Here is a 22075-nt window from a genome sequence, read left to right on the forward strand (position 1 = left end):
CTCCAACCATGGCGCTTCTAGCCCTCCATCCTCATAGTTCCTCATCAAAGTAGCCCTAGTCACCCTACTACGTTTGGCCACCTAGATCATGATGTAAGCAGGGAGTGCAATTTCCTGAAAATCTAGGTGGTTAGGGGGCAGAGGGAGTGCTGTATGATATATAGACAGTGCGGAAGAAGCACCATTTTAGAAACAGCGATCCTGTCCATGAGCGACAGAGGCAGGGTATTACAGTATGCTACAGAGGACTGTAGGGAGGCCAGTATTTAGCACATGTTATATTTCATTTGGGCCTTCTCTGAATAAGCAATTATAAAACTAATTCACTGGTTCTACAACTCAGTCTCCTCGCGTTAACACCTAGCTCCAAGACGCTGCGTCATTCGAGCGCTTTATAAATGACTACCCTATCCTATTATTACCAAATAGCGGAATCTATCCAATTACTCACCGGAGTCCGCAAGGTTTTCCATCGAAGTTTCCACCAGTGGGAACAACAATGACTTTCCTCCTGCTAAAACGCAACCCTGAGACCTCCTTCTTGAAGGTTAAACCAATTTCTTTAACACCTTCAAAAACTAGAATATCCTTCTTGAAAAACATCACCTAACTTGATCCGTTTATGACCCTCTTGATCACTCTTTAAAACGAAACTGTAGCGGATGCCAACCTGAAAGGCATGACCTTAAACCACAATGATCTCAGAGGTGTTAACACATTCTATCAATTACCTATATTATGCCTGCAGCACAACTTGATGATTGACTGCAGAGAAGTGCATTATGTTGCTCAACATTTTGGTATCATCCAACATCTCAAAAGTCTCTGAAATACTGTGAAGGACCTGCCTGTTGTCCTAAATATTCCTATTGAAGTCCAGCAAACTGACACATATTCAAATCTTTCTACCACATCCAATTGCTCTTTGAGTGTTGCCATCATCAACTTAGGAACCCGTCTCACTTTATGGACCACAGGTTTATCATGTTTCCTCTTTTGCACAAAATCTGTTAACAACCACTGACTATCTTCAAACATTTCAGGGAACATGTCCTCATCTTCTCCTACATGTGCCACCAACATGCAGGCAGATCCTTCACCCGGGAGCAACTGCCTCGCTCAATAAATGAATGCAAAAAGAACAGATAATGGACGGAATGCTGAACAAATCCAACATTCAATCCCAGTCACAGAACTGGGTAAAATCTATTGGATATTTTGCTTGACATACCATTCCAGTTTGGACCCAGCCGTATGCAAATCCGTATAGACCCTATTCCCCTTGGGAATAGTTCAGCCCAAACTGCCAAGCCAGGTCGTACCTGAACCAGAAACAAACAACCTTTGGACCAGTTTCAGGGTCATCCTCATCAGCAAGGCAAGCTTGGGTGGCATAGCGAGCACAGGACCCACGTCTGGGCATACCCTTCCCACTTACTGCAACACATGCAACAAGAACATACATTGTGTTGCTATAGTTGTCCTAAGAGGGAAGGGTATGCCCAAACGTGGGAACAATGCTCACTGTGCCACTGGATTCAAGCTAGCCTGGCTGATGAGGGCTGATACCCCTAAACGGTCCCAGAATGCTTGTTTCCAGTCCACGGAGGACCTAGCTTGGAAGTTTAGGCTGGACTACCCTCAAGGGTAGCAGGGTCAAGACTGATTTGCATATTGCTGGGTCCAAACTGATGTGGCATTGTGAGCAAAAAAACGATGTGTTCAACCCAGATGTGTGAGAATGTTTGACAATGTTCAGCATTCCGTTCATCATCTTTTGTGTTGCTATCATCGCTCTCTAAATGAAAGCACTCCAAATGATATGTTGGCATTCTGATGACAAGGATAATCTGGCAAGATAATACAACAGAAAACAGACGACAACATTAGGATTCAAGGACTCACTTAAACATCATCAGGTTTGCCTTTGGTATACAAATGTACTAAATCTCCCCTCAACACACTAAGACATCGGATGCTTGTCCAAGGTGGGTAATGGAATGGCTGCTGAGAGAATTAAACCATCCTCCTCATCAAACCAATGCAAATCATAATGGTTCTGAAGAGGGGGTTCGCAATTACCATTGCACATCCTTTCCATAGGTGGTCATTTCCCGTACTTATTGCTCACTCCAATACAGCAACAAAGTGAAGAAGGAAGTTGTGTTAGGCAGCAAAAAAACAGGAACGTCTTCAGAGTCAATGGCTGAATGACACCCTCCCTTCAGTAATCCCCTCCTTTCATAACTAGCACCTCTAGGAATGCAAATCACAGAGTTAAGGAAATGCTAGGATAGTGCAATACCAATCACTTTCCAACAAGAATGAGCAACTATACAGATATTGATTTTTATGAATGGTGTGAAAACTCAGACCTGCAGCAGTTCTTTCTTTGATTTCTTCCAACTTCATAAGTGTAACTGATTTCAACTGCTCAAGGTCCAGCCTTGTCTGGAAAAACTCCACCAGTGCATTTATTGTTCTCTGTAAAATATTCAAACACCAATGTGTTAAATATAAATATATTTCAAACAAACTCAATATTTCATAATCAGAATAAAAGGGATATGTGCACACTCTGATGGTTCTGCTTAAGGCAACTGAAGTCCATTGATCACGAACAGAAAGGGCTGAGGCTAGCCTTCCCGGATTTCATACCACAGACACTGAACTCATGAGCAATTCTTGGGGCTGAAATCTGGCTACCAAACAATCTTGCCCAAGTACTGATCATCTATGCTCTAAAGGAAGTCATCACACATGCCATTATACATGTTTTCACGTAAGCCATCAAGCTAAAGATGTAAAGGATGAGCCTAAGCAATTTACACCACCAAACAAGGCACAGAGCTTTTGCGCTATCAGATTTGGTAAAATTGGTACAATTTACTTTTTATACTACAGACTGTATATCTTCATAGTGACGTATTTAATAAGTGCAACATTTCCCCCACAAATAAGAACTAAAGTAATTATGATCGTTGAGGTTTATTGGGAATATACAAGGGTGGACAGAGGGGTGCGGTGGAGTGGGAGGGGACATGAATGTTCTCATTCTAATACTTCATATATAAGGCAGTGCGTAATTAGACCCCCCTATGGATGTGATTTTCCTGCTGGGTGTATCATTAACATGATGTACGACGACATCTTCAGAGCATCTGTGCTCAAAAGTCGAATTGAGATGAAGGAAGGAAAACAGTAACTGTGCTTATCCCGTTTAGAAATACAAACCAAAAGCTTCCTCGAAATGCCTACTTTGCCCATTTTTTAAAGCACATGTGGTTTGCAAAGCAGCAGTACATAGCAGATGGCATGGGCCGCCCTAACAATACTACAAACATTGCATGAACCCTTGCTATATGAATCTGACAAGCTGTTAACTATTGTGTTCCAAGGGATTGATGTTACTTCCCTACACTTTACCACAGCCTCCTAACAACCATGCAAGCCCCACGCATAATGAATTTAAAACCAGCCTAAGAAGCCACCTCATGAAATTGGAGAGAAAAGTTACATAAAGACGCACATCACATTCAAAATGTAACATGCCCATCTAGGAGATATACCATGTAATCTATCTGTTTTGCTAGTTCGTTCCACTGATCATTTCTCACACATCAGCAAATGCTTCAATACACTTTTATGTTTTATGTTCCCTACCATAACTGCTGATAATTCTATATATCGCTTCTGACCTTATTTATGGCATTTCTGTTTGAAAATGCTACATGCTCATTGTAGGAAAGTGTCCCTTTTTGCATGCTTTTCCCCACTTTTTGCCTGACATCTGATGCATTTTGAATTGAAGTGCCCTGGGTCCCTGACAATCAGGTTCCCAGGACCTGTATTCTTTCCCAAAACTGTATCTTTTTACCCACAATTGGCACATCTCTGGCCACAGGTAAGCCCCTTGTAAAAGGTACCATGGGTCCCAAGGGCACTCTGACCAGAGAAGGCAATTAAGGGCAGCAGCACCCTTAGGGACCCTGCACAATAACACTCAAACACTGCCATTGCAGGGTGCATGTTTTGGTGCAGAGAAAAGTGAAGAGTCGACATGGCACACATCTCTGTGTGCCATGCCTGCAACTAACCGCCTAGGGCCTAGGTAAGTCACTCCTCATGCAGGGTGCACTAGCCCCCAGGTGGGGGTGGCCCAACCAACGTTGTCCAGGCATCCCCCAATAATTCAGCATACCTCTCCTGCCGGTGGTCGCCGCCAGGAAGCCTCCCTGACCAAGCCAGCAGCATCTTTTCCAAACCAGAGAGATCCATTGCAATTCACAGGGCTCCCAACGTCTCCTTGGCACTCTGCATTCGGTCATCTCTGTGCCACTGGTGGTGCAACTCCTGTGCTTATTGTTGGCCCCTGCAGTGCTTGGCTCCCAAAAGTAAGTAGCCTACTCGTAAGCAGCCCCTGACCGAAGGCCCCTTTAGTCCCATTGGCTAACAATGGGTCCCTGCACTATGCACCCAGCCGCCCAAGTGCTGCTGATGGTGCAATTTGACTAACTGGACTTTGGGGGATCTTAGTCCTAACCCTTACCTGTAACCCGTTAACACTCTTTTTCCCACAGGAACTAATGTTATGAGTTTTTGTTCCTAAAAATGTATGTTGACCTGTGTTTTGTATGGAAGAAATGTTACTGTATTTTAAACTTTAAAAAGTCTAACTTACCTTTATATTGTAGGATCTACAATGAGATATCTAGGCATATCACCACGAGTAGCCAATGTAATCAAAAAGTAACACAAAAGTAATTTCTATGTAATTTAAACTGTTTTTAAAGCGTATACAACCCTGTAGCGACTGCAAATCCATTCCCTATTGCAATTCTTTGTAAAGTTTTACAATTGAAAGTATCTTTTACTTACCTGTACCAAGTCCTGCTTGGTTCTAGAAATAAAACATACGTATACCTTTTTTAATACTTACCCAATTGGTCTAGATTCTGTCTGAGTGTGTGTAATCAGCCCTTGATTGAGTGAATACAATAAATGCTTAACACACCCTCCTGATAAGCCTAACTGCTCGCCCACTCTATCACAAAGAGAGCTGTTCATGATGATCTAATTTAAACTCTGCTGTACCTCTGGGGATCCCCTGGACTCTGTGCATACTAAAGCACAGGTTACTACTTGTGTAACAGTATATCTGTAAGAGACATTAGTTAGTATTAGATTCCTTACCTTAGAATATCCCCAGGAGTCAGACTGGATCCGGATTGTTTTTGCGTAGCAGTACCCTTGCGCGTCGGTTGGCGTCGTCTGCGGCTCCACGTCCGTCGTCCGCGTCGTGGGCACCGTCGGAGTACTTAGACGCCGCCTCCGCGTGCTGACGTCAGTTCTTAGACACAGCTTTCCCACGCCAGAAGCGCTGAGCCATGTTAAAAACCAACACTGGTGCCATTGAAACTAGGGCCCTGAAAGGGATAACCCTAACCATAGGTATCGGTTCGCAGAACGGGGAGGATGGGTGGGTCGGTAAGGAATCTAATACTAACTAATGTCTCTTACAGATAAATCGTTACACAAGTAGTAACTTGTGCATCTGAAAGAGACACGTTAGTATTAGATTCCTTACCTTAGAATAGATACCCCCGCAATACCAACCGGTGGTGGGTCTGCGAACCAATAAGCACACCAGAAAGTCCTGGAGGACAGAACGGCCAAAGAAGCCATCCCTCTGGACTTGGCTGTCCAGGCAGTAGTGTCTTGCAAACGTGTGCAGCGATGCCCACGTAGCTGCCTGACAGATGTCTTGTAAGGGCACTCCCCGGCCCAGGGCAGTTGTAGTCGCCGTGGCTCGGGTGGAATGAGCCCGCAATCCAACCGGGGGCTCCTTCTTAGCCAAGGAGTAACATGCCTGGATACATAAGATGATCCACCGGGAGATGGTCCTCTTGTGCACCGCTTTCCCCTTCTTAGCGCCCACGTAACCAACAAAGAGTTGGTCATCCACCCGGAACTGCGTGTGCGATCTAAATAGAACGAGAGCGCACGTTTTGGGTCCAGACGGTGGAGCCGCTCTTCCTCTTTAGAGGGATGCGGTGGCGGAAAGAAGGTTGGAAAGGTGATAGACTGCCCGATGTGGAAGGCTGTGACAACCTTGGGCAGGAAAGATGGCTTAGTACGCAACACAACTTTGTCCGGATGGACAAAGGAAAGGTGGGGTACAAGAAAGGGCCTGGAGCTCACTCACTCACTCTCCTGGCAGAGGTGATGGCAACCAGGAAAGCAGTCTTCAGAGTAAGAAGGTGGAGAGGACAGTTGTGAAGTGGCTCAAAGGGAGAGCACATCAGAAATGTAAGAACAAGGTTCAAGTCCCACTGAGGCATCACAAACGGAACAAGAGGGAACGTGTGTGTGATGCCTTTGAGAAATCTATTTACAATAGGGGACTTGAACAAAGAAGGTTGATCAGGCAGCCTCAGAAAGGCTGAAAGGGCAGAAAGGTAGCCCTTGATAGTGCCCAGAGCAGAGCCCTGCTGGGCAAGAGAAAGAAGGAAGAGAAGAACCTCATAAAGAGGGGCAGCAAGAGGATCCACAGCCTTTGCTGTGCACCATGCCACAAATCTGTTCCACCTGCAGGCATATACCGACTTTGTGGAGGGACACCTGGCTGCCAGAATGACGTTACAGACTTCAGGATGCAAGTCATATGGCCTCAACTGTCGCCGCTCAATCTCCAAGCATGGAGGTGGAGACTGGACAGGTTCGGGTGGAGGACCGTCCCATGCTGCTGCGACAGAAGGTCCTCCTGAAGAGGCAGACGAACCGGGGGATCGACTGACATACTGAGTAGCTCTGGATACCAGTACCTTCGTGCCCAGTCCGGAGCCACAAGGATAACCTGGGCCCGGTCGTGCCTGATCTTCTTCAGCACTCTGGGCAGAAGTGGTATAGGCGGAAAGGCGTACAAAAGACCGCAACTCCACTCGCGACGAAAAGCGTCTCCGAGCGAGTGCCGCCTTGGAAATTCCAAAGCGCAGAACTGATGACATTGCGCGTTCTCTTTGGTGGCGAATAGATCTAACCAAGGCTCTCCCCATCGCTGAAAGAGGCCTTGCGCCATGTCCGAGTTCAGACGCCATTCGTGATCCATCATGCACCGACGGCTGAGCTCGTCCGCCCTGGCGTTCAGAGAACCTGCCAGGTGTTGAGCCACCAGGGTCACGCCCTGGCGTTCCAGCCACTGCCGGAGGCGCAGAGCCTCCTGGCAAAGGGTCCACGACCCCACCCCGCCCTGTTTGTTGCATTACCACATGGCGGTGGTGTTGTCCGTGAACACCTGCACTACACTCCCCCGGACAGAGGGGAGGAATGCCTTCAGTGCTAGACGAATCGCCCGTAACTCCAACAGGTTGATGTGGAGCCAGGCCTCCGCCGGAGACCAGGGGCCTCTCATCTCCGCCTCTCCCATGTGGCCTCCCCAGCCCTGGAGGGACGCGTCCGTCACAACTACGTGCTCCAGTTGGGGAAGGGAGAGGGATCTGCCGCTGACCCAATCGCGATCCGTGAGCCACCACTGCAGCTGTCTCACAGTGCCCTCCAAGATCAGGATGTGGTCGGACAGGTTGCCCTGATGCTGGGCCCACTGAAACTTCAGGTCCCACTGCAGAGCCCGCATCCGCCACCTGGCGTGATGCACCAGTAGGATGCAGGAGGCCATCAGCCCCAGAAGCCGCAGCGTCAACCTGACCGAGACCCGGGATAACAGCTGAAAGATGCGAATCAGAGCCTGAATATCCCGGACCCGCTGCTCGGGTGGATAAACCCGAAACCGCGCCGAGTCGAGAACCACTCCGATGAAGAGGAGCTTCTGAGAGGGGCACAGGTGTGACTTTGGCACATTGATGGAGAACCCCAGCTGGTGCAGGAGATCTGCCGTAGTCTGGAGGTGGCTGACGACTGTCTGGGGCGAGCCCGCTTTCAACAACCAGTCGTCGAGGTAGGGGAAGACTGAAACCCCTAAGCTGCGCAGATGAGCTGCGACCACCGCCATCACCTTTGTGAACACCCGTGGGGCACTGGTAAGGCCGAAGGGGAGCACGGTATACTGAAAGTGCTCGTGGCCAACCGTGAACCGCAGGTAGCGCCGGTGGGTCGGCAGGACAGGGATGTGGAAATAAACGTCCTGCAAGTCCAACGCTACCATCCAGTCTCCTGGGTCCAGGCAGCTAAGACCTGAGCCAGTGTCAGCATTTTGAACAACTTCTTCCGGAGGAAGCCGTTGACGTTCCGTAGGTCCAAGATAGGGCGTAGGCCCCCTTTGCCCTTCTTGGGTACCAGAAAGTAGTGGGAGTAGCAACCACACCCTACTTCTGGCCCAGGAACGCGCTCGATGGCCCCCTTGGCCAAGAGGGCCGTAACTTCCTCCTGCAGAAGTCGCAAATGATCCCCCGATACACGGTGGTTCTGCGGTGGCATGGCTGGAGGAGTCCCCTCGAAGGGGAGGGAGTAGCCCCTTCGGACGATCTGCAGCACCCACCTGTCCGAAGTGACAGTGCGCCAGTGGAGGAGGTGATGGCGAACCCTGCCCCCCACTGGCGTCACATGGGCCTGAAATCACGGACTAGGAGGGTTTTGAGGCGGATGCTGCGGGGGAAGGTGTGGACTGACCTCGCTGTTGTCCCCGACCGCCACCACGGCGGTTTCCACGGCCGCCACCGCGTTGGGTATTACCCTGAGGAGCGTGGCTGGCAGCACGTGTGGGTACACCCCTTCCGTGGCCACGAAAGGAGTGAAAGGCAGCCGATTGCTGGCGCGGGGCCGAGAGGCCCAAGGACTTGGCCGTAGCCCTGGAGTCCTTAAAGCGCTCAAGCGCATGGTCAGCCTTGTCGCCAAAAAGGCGACGGCCATCAAACGGCATGTCCATCAGTGTGTTTTGGAAATCGGCCGAAAAGTTGGCGGACCTCAACCAGGCGTGGCGTCTGACCGCCACCGTCGTTGCCATCGCTCTACCTAGTGAGTCAGTGGTATCAAGCCCACACCGGATAGAATATTTGGCTGCATCCCGGCCCTCCACAAGGGCTTGGCCGAGTTTGGCCCGTACCTCCAACGGACACTTCGGCAGCACTTCCGCAACCGTATCCCACAGAGAGTGGGTGTAGCGGCCCAAGAGGCATGCGGTGTTGGAAGACCGCAGTCCCAGACTAAGGGATGAGAAGATCTTTTTACCATACTGCTCATACCTCTTGGATTCTCTGTCCGGCGGAGCCGACGGGAATGCTGTCTGGGAATTGGAGGCCTGGATGACCAGGCTCTCGGGGGTGGGGTAAGTGGACAGGAAACATTGGTCGCCCAGGGCCGGGCGGTGGCGTCTGGCCACGTTCCTATCTACGGGCGAACCCGTAGCGGGCTTGGACCAAGTGCCCAAAAGAACGTCGGTTAAGGCCTTATTAAACGGCAGCAGAGGCTCGGCTGAGCATGACTGCGGCTTAAGGACCTCGGTGAGGAGCTCAAGGCCCAAGGCCTTGGCTGCCCTCATCAACACCACACTATAGGTTGCCCCCTCCTCCGTAGCCACGGTAGGAGGCGAGACAAAGCCAGTGTCAGGCGAAGTGTCTATACCACTGGCCTCCCCAAGTTCACCTGCCCAGTCCTCTTGAGACTGGCATTCACGTGCCAGAGGGTCCTCAGACCCCTCCCAATCCTCCTCATCACCCATCTCCTGGTACTCAGGGTTAGGAAAAGATGGGGCCGGTTCATGGAAAACAAATGGCGTCTGAAGTGGCGCCCAGCGGCGCCGCAACGGCGCCGGAACCGGGTCGAGGGAGGCATCGGGGACGGCGCCGCCCGAGGATGGCGCCAGTGGTGACACCTGAGGGGTCGGCCCCGGGGAGGTCGTCAATTCCACCGGCGACGATCCGGATCCAGCGGGGCCCTGCGGCGCCGGCGCCGGCGGCGTCAGAGCCGAAGCACCCGACGGCGTCGGGACCGAAGCCCCAGACCCGCTAGGACCCCCAGACGGGACCGCTGGGCCCGAAGGCACCGCGGAGCCCGTCGGAGTCGATGCCACCTGAATCCCCGACCGCGTCGCGCGAGCGTCGGGGGGAGTCGGAAGAGCGGTGACGTCTCTTCGACTTCTTGTGCTTACCCGACGACTTCGACCCTGAGGAGTGATGTCGACTCCCGGAGCTATGATGGCTCCGCTCCCGCGACCGGTCCCTCGACCTCCGTCCAGATCGGGACATCTACTGGCGCGGGGCTGACTGCCGGAGTTCGAGTCGCTTACAGGACCGCTCCCATCTAGCCTTCGAAGTCAGGGCCCGGCAGTCGGAACAGGCCTTGTCGTCGTGGTCGACGCCGAGACAGTGGAGACATCGACGGTGAGGGTCCGTGACAGACATCAGCCGGTCGCAATCCTCACAGGGCTTAAAACCAGGCATCCCTACCGGCACCGTTTCGGAGTCGAAGACTCGAGAAAGGACGATCAAAAAGATCAAAAAAGTTTTAGTCAAAAAGTGACTAAGGTACCACTTTTTCCGGATCTGCGCTGCTGGCGCGGAAAAAAGAAGAACTGACGTCAGCACGCGGAGGCGGCGTCTAGGTACTCCGACGATGTCATCACGGCGCCCACGACGCCGACGACGGACGCGGAGCCGCAGACGACGCCTACCGACGCGCAAGGGTACTGCAACGCAAAAAAATTCCGGATCCAGTCGGACGCCTGGGGATATTCTATGGTAAGGAATCTAATACTAACGTGTCTCTTTCAGATCCTTACATTGGTGTACAGCTTCCTACACTCATGACAACTAAATAAATTAAATTATGTATCACTTTGGGAGATATAAAGCCCCCGGTTTCCAGTAAAGTCTCTTTGCCAATATACATGTATTAAGGTACTTCCAACATTTTAAAATCAAGTCACTGAAGACATCCTTGGGCTACAGTGGCACAAAGCTTTAGGCCAAGTGCCATTAGAAGGCACATGAACTTAAAAGTGACTTCCAATACGGTTGTTATATATATTTGGCGGTGGTTTGTTCAATATAATACACTATTATTTAACTACAGTAAACAAAGATACAGAGAAATATAAAACACCTAAAATAAAAACTCTATGTTAAACTATAGAAAATAACTCACTCACACAGTTGCTCAAGTTATTGTATAAAAAATGCTAAATCAGAATTCCAGTACTGTGTGTATATAACCAGTAAGTACAGGAGACCTGCCTCTGAGATGCTAAAGCAAGACAAGTTATTTTTGTAAAGTGTAATTAGTTTCTTTTTACATTGGAAGGGCATGGGGTCATTAACCGCATAATACAGGCCATATCTTGACAGCTTTCATTGAGGTGTCCTCTTCTCTTGACCTTCACCTTTGCTGTATGATCTGGTGCAGAACATGAGGAATCTGGTGGAAAATAGGGGAATCTGGTGGAGAACTGAGTTCAAACCAGAGAATATATCTTCATTGCATCTAAAATTGCTTTGGATATAAACGGAGACCCTATGGGCAGCTCTCTTATTCTGTGAGGAGTTTCTTTAGTCGCACCTTCACTGTATGTTATTTCAGAGCAGAGTTTCAACGTTGCCCCATTTCTTCTTTCCCTCTAGGCTTTGTTGTTAACATAGGTAGTAAAAGTAAATGCAAAGCCCAGCAGGCAGTAGCCTTTCTGTCATTTTATTTTCATATACTGACAGGAGGCAGGGTGGATCAGTTTGCCAACTGTGTGCTGGGGGATACTGTGATCTCATTAATAGATTGCAAACCATTATTACTAACGGCTTGAGAAATGTTGTCTTCCTACATGATGGCTTCTGTGGTCTGTTTCTATTTCATTAACTTGCCAGAGCATATTTGTCATTTGAATGCCAACAAGTCATTTGGAATACCTTCATTTAAATAGTGAGGACGTTGCTTTTAGGTAGAAGACATTTCTGCATATGGATGGCACTGCCTGCAACTGCTAAAGCTTCCCAGATTATCGTTCCTGTCGTAGACTGCATCACTAAGTGAACACTACAAGTGGAAACTAGGATGGGACTACATAGGGCACTGTGGATGCAGTCGAGAAGTTGTGCATATCAAGAAGTGTGTGGATAATGGCGAACAGGTGAGCAGGGTGATAGCTGGAGATAACGGATTGGTCTGGAATTGAAGCAAGCACCAAATATGATAGATGTAGCAACCCTGACGGTTGTCTACTAGCAACAATTATTTTGTCATAAATCCTGTGTGCAGGAAGTATTGAAAGAGATGGCTTTATGACCAGGTGTGCAAGAAAGAGAATGTGCTCAGTGTTGAAAAAGTGTACAAGGGTGTGAAGAAAATCATTTTGATGTGGAAAGAGGTGAAGTAAATAGTAACAGGGTGACAATATCTGAAGGCAAAGTGGACACACGTGGTAAGAAAGTGATTTATTTGGAACACTCGGGTTCATCTTACACATTGATTAGAGACAGGAACTGGGAAGGGGCATTTAGAATTAAAAGATAACGGTTGCCTTCTGACATCAATCCTGGGGCCTACTGTAGCATCTAAGATTGATCTGATAGGATGCTCAGTATGCGCATATTCAATCCAGGGAAAGAGAAACTGTAGGGAAAGTGTTTGTCAGCAGGTGGGGAGATAAACGTTTGGATGGAGGCACTACCATGGCATTGGCACCATGGCATTGGCATCATATTAAACCCAAAGTCACCCGAACAAGTAATATTGGTCCCACGTTTAGGAGAAGATGGGGATGTGTTCCTGAGTTTCCTTAGGGTTCTTTAAGACAAGCTGCAGTTGTTGAAGGATTTTGAGCATAAGATAGACTTGAGGAAAAATGCCAAACCAGTAGTGTACAAAGCAAGAACGGTTCATATGACAATTGTGCTACTCAATGAAGAATTGGACAAATTATTGAGCCTAGATATAATTTAGGAAATTGAAGTCTAAGAGGTTGGCACTAGTGATTTGCAGCCTATTAATAAGTATTGCAGCAGGATGAATTTATGTCACTGACATCACTTGTTGCACTTCTGCGGTCATTTCATTTTAAGTGGATGTCTTTTGTGTTAGTTTAAACTACACCTGGTCTTCAAAAAGTGATTGTTGGACTTGGCCCTTTCTGCAGGGTCATCCCCAAATGTTTTGCCTTCACCCTCCTTATTTCTGAACCCTTTCTTTGTTGTCTTTTAGGAGTTTACATACGTTGCCACTGATAACCAGTGCTAAAGTGCTTGTGCTTTCTCTTTTAAACAGTAAATCTGGCTTACACCCAATTGGCACATTTAATTTACTTGTAAATCCCTAGTAAAATGGTACTACATGATCCCAGGTCTAATAACCTAATGCTGCCAGTGGGCCTGCAGCACTAATTGTGACTCCCACTTAAGTAGCATTTTTAACATGTCTCAGGCCTGCCACTGCAGCCTGTGTGTGCAGTTTTAAACTGCCATTTCAACCTCGCAACATAAACGTACTGCAAGGCTTTAATCTTCATTTTTTAATTCATAGAAGTCACTCCCTAAACAGTTCATAGAGCAGGGTAGAGTGTATTAAAATAGTTGGACTTGCACATTTTACTTTTTCATGTCCTGGTACTGAAAACTCTTACATTAAATTTTCTCTACTGCAAGGCCTGCCTCTCCCATAGTATAACATTGGGTTAACTTATTACATTTATTAAGTGATTACTTTCAACTGGTAGCAGATAGGAAAGTTGAGTTTAGTGTGTAAAGAGTTCTAATTCTAAACCATCTTTAATGGTAAAGACGGATTTAAAGTCACAATTCTCATAATGCCACTTTTAGAAAGTTCAGGTAGCGTCCCCTAGATTAAGGGGCATCCCCCTGGACACAGCTGAGGACCCCCAGTCAACTGAGTGAGGACTCTAGAAGATACAGTGGTTTGTAGTAACATGTAATCACAAACTTTCTGTAAGTTTATATCACGGTGAAATGTGTATTCTTGTAACAATATTTGATCCTTCACATCAAATACAGATGCATTAAAGATGGATGATTGAATCTCTCATCATTTGAAACAAGTCTCCCGATGCATTTCAGGCATCGACAAGGCCCTTCATCAGGGAAGAATGTCGGTGAAATGAACATGGCAAAGAAAACGTAAAGCAACCATTCCTTTGGAAATTAAATTAAAGAATAAACCCACCACCGTGATTAACTGTGTATCTGGGATGGGAATGGTGAAAAAATCCTATGAACAACGATGATGATGAGCAGATGGTGAAAGAAAAAGATTTGGTGGGATCAATCCAGGGTAAAGGATTAAGGTTCGAGATAGGAAAATAACTGAAAGGTCGTTTCAAGTTCCACATGTGCTGTAATAACTGGAAAATATAAGTTAGGATGAACGGATAGGAATGTGTGACACCACGTATATGAATTAAATTAAATAACGAGTGGTACGACAATGAAAGTAGGAAGCTGAAGAAAATAGTCCCCAATATATCAAGTCGGTAAACGCGAATGAAAATTGAGAGATAGAAATGCATAGAACATAAACCGACTTGGTGTCCATTGTTGAGTCAGAGTACATGCAAGTATGTTAGTAAACTGAATGAATAGCATCAGTTAACCGGAAGTACAGATGTGAATAACCAGTAAATGCGAATGAGGGTAGAAAATCTGAAACATCCAAAAATTCAACAGTTGACAGTATTTACAGGCCGAGTCTGTGCACGTTGCTCGAGTAAATGACGCGAATTAATGTGATTAATCAGAGAAAAATAATAATGCAAACAAAGTCTGCTCTTATTTAAAATACTGTCGAGGTGTCCGTTAATAAATCTGTGTGTTTGATAAGAAGTTCAGAATTTAATCATTTGATCCAATAGTTTTCTCTCTGTAAGAGATGTTTGTTATTGTCCCTTCCTTCTATTTTCTTGATGGTTTCTAGCATGAGAAATTGTAATTGGCTAATATGATGATTATCCATGAAATGTGCTGCTACCACTGATTTTGAGCTCCTAGTCCGGATTTTGCTCTTATGTTAATGAATTCTTGTTTTTATCTTTCTCTTAGTCTTGCCAACGAGTACCAAGCCGAACGGGCACTTTAACATGTATACGACGTTAGCGGTGTCACAGTCCCATTAACACAAAGTTTGATGTTGGTGCCCTTCATTGGATGACTTATAACAGCTCCTTTGATGATGTTGTTGCAGTTGCTGCAATTGTGGCACGGTACAGTGCCTTTGAATTCACGGTGTGTGGTGTCTTGGGTCTCAGAGTTATGAGTTCTTTCAAGTTTTTTCCTCTGGTATAGGCAAAGATAGGTTTGTTCATTAACATGCCTTTGAAATCCGGTTCAGAGGCAAGTATGGGTCAGTGCTTTAAGATAGTTTTTTTATATTGTTGGCTAATGGTGGAAAATTTGGACACCACTACTGTGCGTGTTTCTTTGGGCCTGGTGGAGTGAGCAGATCTTTCTGTGTTTTTTCTGAGCAGCGTTTTTTTGCTTGTTCCAGAATATTGTCAGGGTAACCTCTTATACTGAAACGGTTAAGCATGTCTTCAGCTTGTTGTTCATGCTTAACTGCGTTGGATACAATTCTTTTAACTCACAAGAGTTGAGAGTAAGGAAGATGATTCTTGAGGGCATTGTTGTGGAAACTTTAGTAATACAAGATGTTATTTCGGTCTATTTTTTCTGTATAGGTTGGTCTCAAGAGCGTTATCAACTCTGCTTACGGAGTACATCTGAAAAAGCTATGGATTTGTCATTGACTTCATAGGTGAATTGAATCCTATCATTGATGTTGTTGAGTGCGTTTGATGAGTCTATTAGGCTATCATATGAACCCTTCCAAATGATGAAAATGCCATCAATGTATCTGAAGAATCTGATGGCGTGTTTTTTCCAGATGGTGGTATTCAGTATATGATTCTCCTCAAATTTACTCAAAGATGTTAGCATACGAGGGGGTGGCACAATTGCCCATCGATGTTCCGGTAAGCTGTAGGTAACACTGATCATTCCATCTGAAGTAGCTTTCATAAAGTGTTAATTGTAATAATTCCATCAAAAATACTTGAAAGTCAGAGGCCAGATCGGATTGTAATAATGCTTCCTCTATGGCTTCAATTCCAAGGTTGTGGGGAATGGAGGTGTGAAGTGAATTGACGTCAGCTGTACAAAGCCATATTTCATCATCATCATTGTTAAATGTGATATTGTTGATTTTGGAGAGAAAATCTGTGGTGTCTCTGATGTATGTTTTCATACTGATGACAAAAGGTTGTAAATATTTGGCCAAACATTTTCCGACGGGTTCATGTATGCTTCCTCTGGTTAATACTATTGGTCGAAACAGTGGATGTGGTCTGTTCAGGTATGTTGCCCGAATTGTTCTGTAGGGTTGTATTCTAGCACACAATATGTGTCCTTGTCAGGGACATGTTTCTCTACTTGTTCCTGGTAGAAGTTGGAATCCATTATTACTAGGGCGCCGCCCTTATCTGCATTATGGCAAATTATGTCTGGGTTCTCTGACAAGCGGTTAAAGATGTTAAATTCCTTCTGTGTTAAGTTTTGGTGTTTAGTGAATTTCTGAATGTCCAGTTTGACCAAATTTTCAAAGGAATCCAGATTCTTATGGCTCACCGGAGCCAAGTACATGCTGTTGGAGCGTAGACCCTGTAATTGGTCTAGTTCATCAGGAGGCTGTTCAGTTAAGCCGTTATCAAAGAAATGTCTTAGTCGTAAGTTTCGCAACACTTTAAAGAGGCTGATTTCCAGCTCTAGACTGTTGGTGTTGCTTGTGGGCACGAAAGAGGTCCCTTTTTGAAGAGTTTTGATTTCGGTGGCGTTTAGTTGCATGGATGAGATGTTTATAACTAAGTTGCTGGTGTCTTCTTCCACTGGAGTCGTTTGCTCATAGTTGGCGGGTTCCTGGTTTCTTTCTCCCCTTCTTTTACTTTTGCCCATCCTGGATCGTCCCTTTCTGTGGTGACTTCCTTTAAAAAAGGAACATTAGGTGTTTGTAAAGAATCTGTGCTTGTTGATGGCTGTTCCAAGTTAGGTTCAAGTGGTTTGAGTCTAGTGTCACTCTCAGATGAAGATGTATCTGTTTCTGTGTGTTGGCTGTACGGTTCATTCTGTCTTTGTCTGGCGTATACCTCCACCCATGAGTACACTTCTCCTAACTTCTAGTCAACTGTGTCCCATTTGTATTCGCAAATGTTTCTGTCTTTAATCTCTTGAGTGTATTTTTCCAGTTGAAAGTTAATGTCCTCTAGAGTTTTTGTCAGTTCATCTGTTGTCATAAAGTTTGTCATTTCCGTTTTTATGTGGGTAATCTCTTTTAATAAGTCCTCTAAAATCTTGGACAATTCGATAATTAGAAGTATGAGGTCAAAAGAACCTTTGTTTAAAATGCCGTACCAGTTTTCCACAAATTTGTGATTGTTGTTGCACAACAAAGGTTTTAGGGGGATACGTAAACACCTGGGAATTCTTTGAGCATGATGATACTTGATTAGTGTGCTGGCGTGCATGCATTGATTTATTTCCCTCTTTGTTAAATAGAAGAGTTGTCCAATGCAACTGTCTTTATTGCAAGAAGTAGATGACAGAGTGGTGTCTTCTTGTATCAGAGCGTAAATCTTGTCAGCATCTTCTTCAGGGAATGCGAAAGTGTCAGCTCTAAATTCGGTGAGATTAGAAATTTCGTCATAAGCCATTTTTAGGCAAGGAGAGACTGGTGTGCTGTGTTCTGTGAAGAGGAAAGTTCACAACATGTATAGTAGAACACACACAGATTATTTAGGAATGTTCTTCAAATTGATGCGTTGTAGCATGCTTCAAGAGTATCACTCTCTGATGTGCGAGTGTGACCAATTGTAAATACAGTTAGCGTCCCCTAGGTTAGGGGGCAGCCCCTGAGCACAGTTGAGGACCCCTTTTGGTGCCTGCAGCCTGTATCCTGGTTCACACGACGTGTAGCTAGCATTTGGTCTTTGTATATTACTCCCAGACAGTAAGACAAAAGGGGAATAGGTGTTGATAGGATGGGCCATCTCTGACTTGATAGGGGGCATATTTGTCACATACCACACTTGCACATCACAAAGGCTCTGCCTGAGCGCACTCACAAAGGGTTTGACTCTAGCAAAAAGAGAGGGACATTAGAGTTATTACAAGGTGTTTTGCAAAGAAAAGAAGGGTAGCAAACTGTTCGGATATTAGAGATGAGGTTTATGCTACGAAATCTGGATTTGTGAGAAAGGGTCAGCCAGCATTAATGTGCGTTTTCAAGATGTTATGTTATGTTATGTTATGTTATCGGTATTTGTTGTGCGCACAGCTGCTCCAGCGAAGGAGCCGCCTGGCGCAATTGCAAGGTAGGACATAGCATAACAGGGAACAGAACAGAGCAAACAGCTAAAAAGAATAACTAAAACAAGAATGTTTTAATGGCTTTCCGAAAGAGCATAAGATCCTCCAGCAGGCGAATTTCAACCGGGAGGGAATTCCAGAAGGTTGCAGCTTTAACACCGAAAGAACGTCCACCAGCACGACATAGCCTGAATCTAGGGACCACGGCGAGAGCCTGGCCCTGGGAACGCAGAGCGCGTGTGGGAACATAAAAAGACAGGAAGTTAGACATGATCTGGGGACCTATTCCCTTCAAAATTTTAAAGGTCAAACAAAAGGACCTTAAAATGGATTTGCTTCCTCACTGGAAGCCAATGCAAGGAGCGAAGAACATTTGAAACAGGGCAGAATCTGGGCAGGCCGACTATCGCTCTAGCCGCAGCATTTTGTACCCGTTGTAGGCGGGTAATTTCTGCCAGATTGGCCCCCACCAGGAGGGAGCTGGCGTAATCCAGGTGAGAGATGACAGTGGCCTGAATCACCAGCTGCCTGGTTGGGGCATCGAAAAATTTAAGGACAGGTCTTAAACCCCGAAGGAGGCCAAAACAGCAAGCTGCTGTTTTTTTGGTATGGCCGACGAAAGTGAGACCAGCATCCAACCAAACTCCCAGATTTTTTAGTTCCGACACCGGAGTCGGAGTCGGTCCCAACTCTGACGGCCACCATTGGTCACCCCATAGTTCCACTCTCTTACCGACAATCATAATCTCTGTCTTGGTGGCATTAAGCTGGAGACAGTTCGCCGTCAACCAGCTGGTCACCGCCTTCAGTCCATTCTGAAACCTGGGGGCATCTTGTTCCGCATCCCCGCTGAGAGTAACTGCCAGCTGAGTGTCGTCGGCATATGAGACCAAAGTCAGGCCCCACTGCCTAGCGACCTCAGCAGCCAGCGGTCTCAGGTACAGATTGAATAACGTGGGACTCAGCGAGGATCGCTGCGGAACCCCCATGGCCAGCGGCTGGAATTTGGACTTGAAGGGAGGGATGGCCACACAGAAAGAACGATTGTCGAGAAAGGAGCGGAACCACTGCAACGCCTGACCCCCAATGCCGATCTCCTCTAGCCGGTGCAATAGAATGCTGTGGGAGACCGTGTCAAAGGCGGCGCTGAGGTCTAATAGTACCAGCGCCGCCGTCTGACCAGCATCCAACACCGCTCGTAGATGCTCTACCATCACAAGGAGGGCAGTTTCCGTGCTGTGCCCAGCACGGAAACCATTCTGCGTGGGGTCCAGGACATTAGTCCGGACAAGATGTTCTGACAGGGCCAGGTTGACGTGGGCCTCCGCTATCTTCGCCGGCCAGGGTAACAATGAAATGGGGCGGTAACTTTCAGGTTTCGAGGGGTCCAACATAGGCTTCTTGATGATTGGAGAAACCACCGCCTGCTTCCATTTAGTTGGAACCACACCTGAGTCCAGTGAGAGATTAACTAGGGAACATACTACAGAGCGTCCCAAAAAGGCCCGTTCTCTGAAAAGAGCGGGTCTTACTGGATCCAACGGAGAGCCAGATTTAACCTGCAAAGCAAGTTTGTTAAACCCCTCCAGAAGTAGTGGGGGAAAAGAATGCAGGGTTAGGTGACTTAGAGCCCCATCTAGGACTCCCAGGCCAGTCCCCGTACTAGGGAAGGCCCGGTAGATAGCCTGGACCTTTCCCAAGAAGAAAGAGGCCAGGGACTCACAGTGGGAGATAGACCCCACAGCCACAGGGGAAGTCCTCTTCGCCAAGAGATCTTTCACGGCCTTGAATATGGTCTTGGACGGGTTTAAGCTGTTACGAAATTCAGCGGCGTAGAATGCCGCACGGGCTCGACAAATGGCCCGGTGGTAGATCTTGACAGAGGCAACATATGCGGCTTTCAGATCAGCCCCATAAGACTCCCGCCATGCTCTTTCCGCCCGTCTACAAGTACCCTTCAAGGCACGTAGTGCACTATCATACCAGGGACTCGACTCTCTGGTGCTCACTTTACTTGAAACAATAGGAATCAGAGAGTCCAAGGCCTTGGAAATCCAAGTGCAAAAGTGATCATAGCCCATTTCCACATCATTCAATGCGCCCAGCGGCTCTACCGCTAGGAGACGATGTAGGTCATCCAACCTAAGTTTATTCCAATGCCGCCTAGAGACCCATCTAACCAAAGGAGTGGGGGGGTCTCAGGCAGAGGGCATTGGATGATCACCAGAAAATGATCTGTCCACCCTAGAGGGGAGATGGACATAACCTTAGTCTCAACCAAGTTGGTGAAGAAGGGGTCCAAAATATGTCCCCCTACATGGGTGGGCTGAGATACCTGCTGGGAGAGCTGGAGAGCCTCTAAGTCAGCAAGAATACTGCATACCGTCGGGTTGGTCGGAATATCAAAATGTAGGTTCAGATCGCCCAAGATGGAATAGTTAGCACATCCCATGGCTAACGTACTAACAGCATCGGGAAATGTATTTCTGAACACTACATCGCTGCCCGGAGGACGGTAGACGACCATCCCAGAGAGCGTAAACTGGGGGCTGACTGAGATCTTGAAGGAGGCGCTTTCGCAGCCGGCGATGTTAAGGCCACTCCACTTACAGGCAAAACAGGACCTGACTATAAGGGCTATGCCACCACCTCTCGTCGATCTATTCAGAGTGTACATGGAATAGCCAGGAGGGCAGGCTAGATTGATAATGGCCGCGTCCGCGTCCTGAAGCCAGGTTTCTGTGATGGCAAAGACGTCGGGGGCCTCATCCTCAATTAGGTCATAGATGGCTTGATGATGTTTAGCCACCGATCTGGCATTCAGATATAGTACCCGCAAAATGGGCACCAAGCCCTTAGCACGGGGGGCAACTAACGTGCCCTTCCGGTGGATAGACCCCGAGGGGTCAAGCGTCCACCTATTGCAGGGGCAACGGTAAGGGCCACAGAGAGGATGGACAGGTGGAGACATACACCGATGAATGGCCTGGCCGATGGACATAAACTCTCTCTGGAATATGTGAGCATCCCGCCTCACATAAAAATGTGTTGCCAGACGTGTGCCAACCTACCCGCAGCGTCCCGCACGGCCTTAGCGCGGACGGGCGCAGACGGGCAGGACTCTGGCACGACTCCGGCTAAGCGAAAGGCGACCCCGCTGCGCCATCCCGCTGCGCTGGGGGAGGAGCATTAAGTAGGAGAGCCTAGCTGGCTCCTGCGCAGTATAGCGCACGTGTGTACTGGCGCCTGACCCCACACCACTCCAAGATGGCGCCGGAAATGGGCTCCCACCCCAGGAACCGGACCCGCTGGGGTAGCGGTGCTGGGCACGTTTTAAATGCAGGTAAGAGGGCTTTTAAAAACAAGGGATACCAACAGAAGATGAACGCAAATAGTTACAAGGAAATACTTTTTAAAATCAAGTAACAGCACTAAAGCGCGACGCGCCTCTGCAGCCAAACGCTACCTTGACCGGGCAGAGCCTCTAAAGGACTCGCCTTAAGTAGGAGAGCCTAGCTGGCTCCTGCGCAGTAGAGCGCACGTGTGTACTGGCGCCTGACCCCACACCACTCCAAGATGGCGCCGGAAATGGGCTCCCACCCCAGGAACCGGACCCGCTGGAGTAGCGGTGCTGGGCACGTTTTAAATGCAGGTAAAAGGGCTTTTAAAAACAAGGGATACCAACAGAAGATGAACGCAAATAGTTACAAGGAAATACTTTTTAAAATCAAGTAACAGCGCTAAAGCGCGACGCGCCTCTGCAGCAAAACGCT

General features: G+C 47.4%; 1 protein-coding gene across 2 annotated transcripts in view; it reads right to left on the reverse strand.

The window, feature by feature from the left end:
* Positions 1–22075, reverse strand: part of VPS13C (vacuolar protein sorting 13 homolog C) — a 2773485-nt gene that overhangs the window by 2226822 nt on the left and 524588 nt on the right. For both annotated transcript variants that reach the window (XM_078680824.1, XM_078680823.1), the window contains exon 19: positions 2376–2484. In XM_078680824.1, the coding sequence (XP_078536950.1) occupies positions 2376–2484 (109 nt within the window). The remainder of the gene's footprint in view (positions 1–2375; positions 2485–22075) is intronic.

Source organism: Lissotriton helveticus, chromosome 3_1 (assembly GCF_964261635.1).
Source record: "Lissotriton helveticus chromosome 3_1, aLisHel1.1, whole genome shotgun sequence".
NCBI lineage: Eukaryota > Metazoa > Chordata > Amphibia > Caudata > Salamandridae > Lissotriton > Lissotriton helveticus.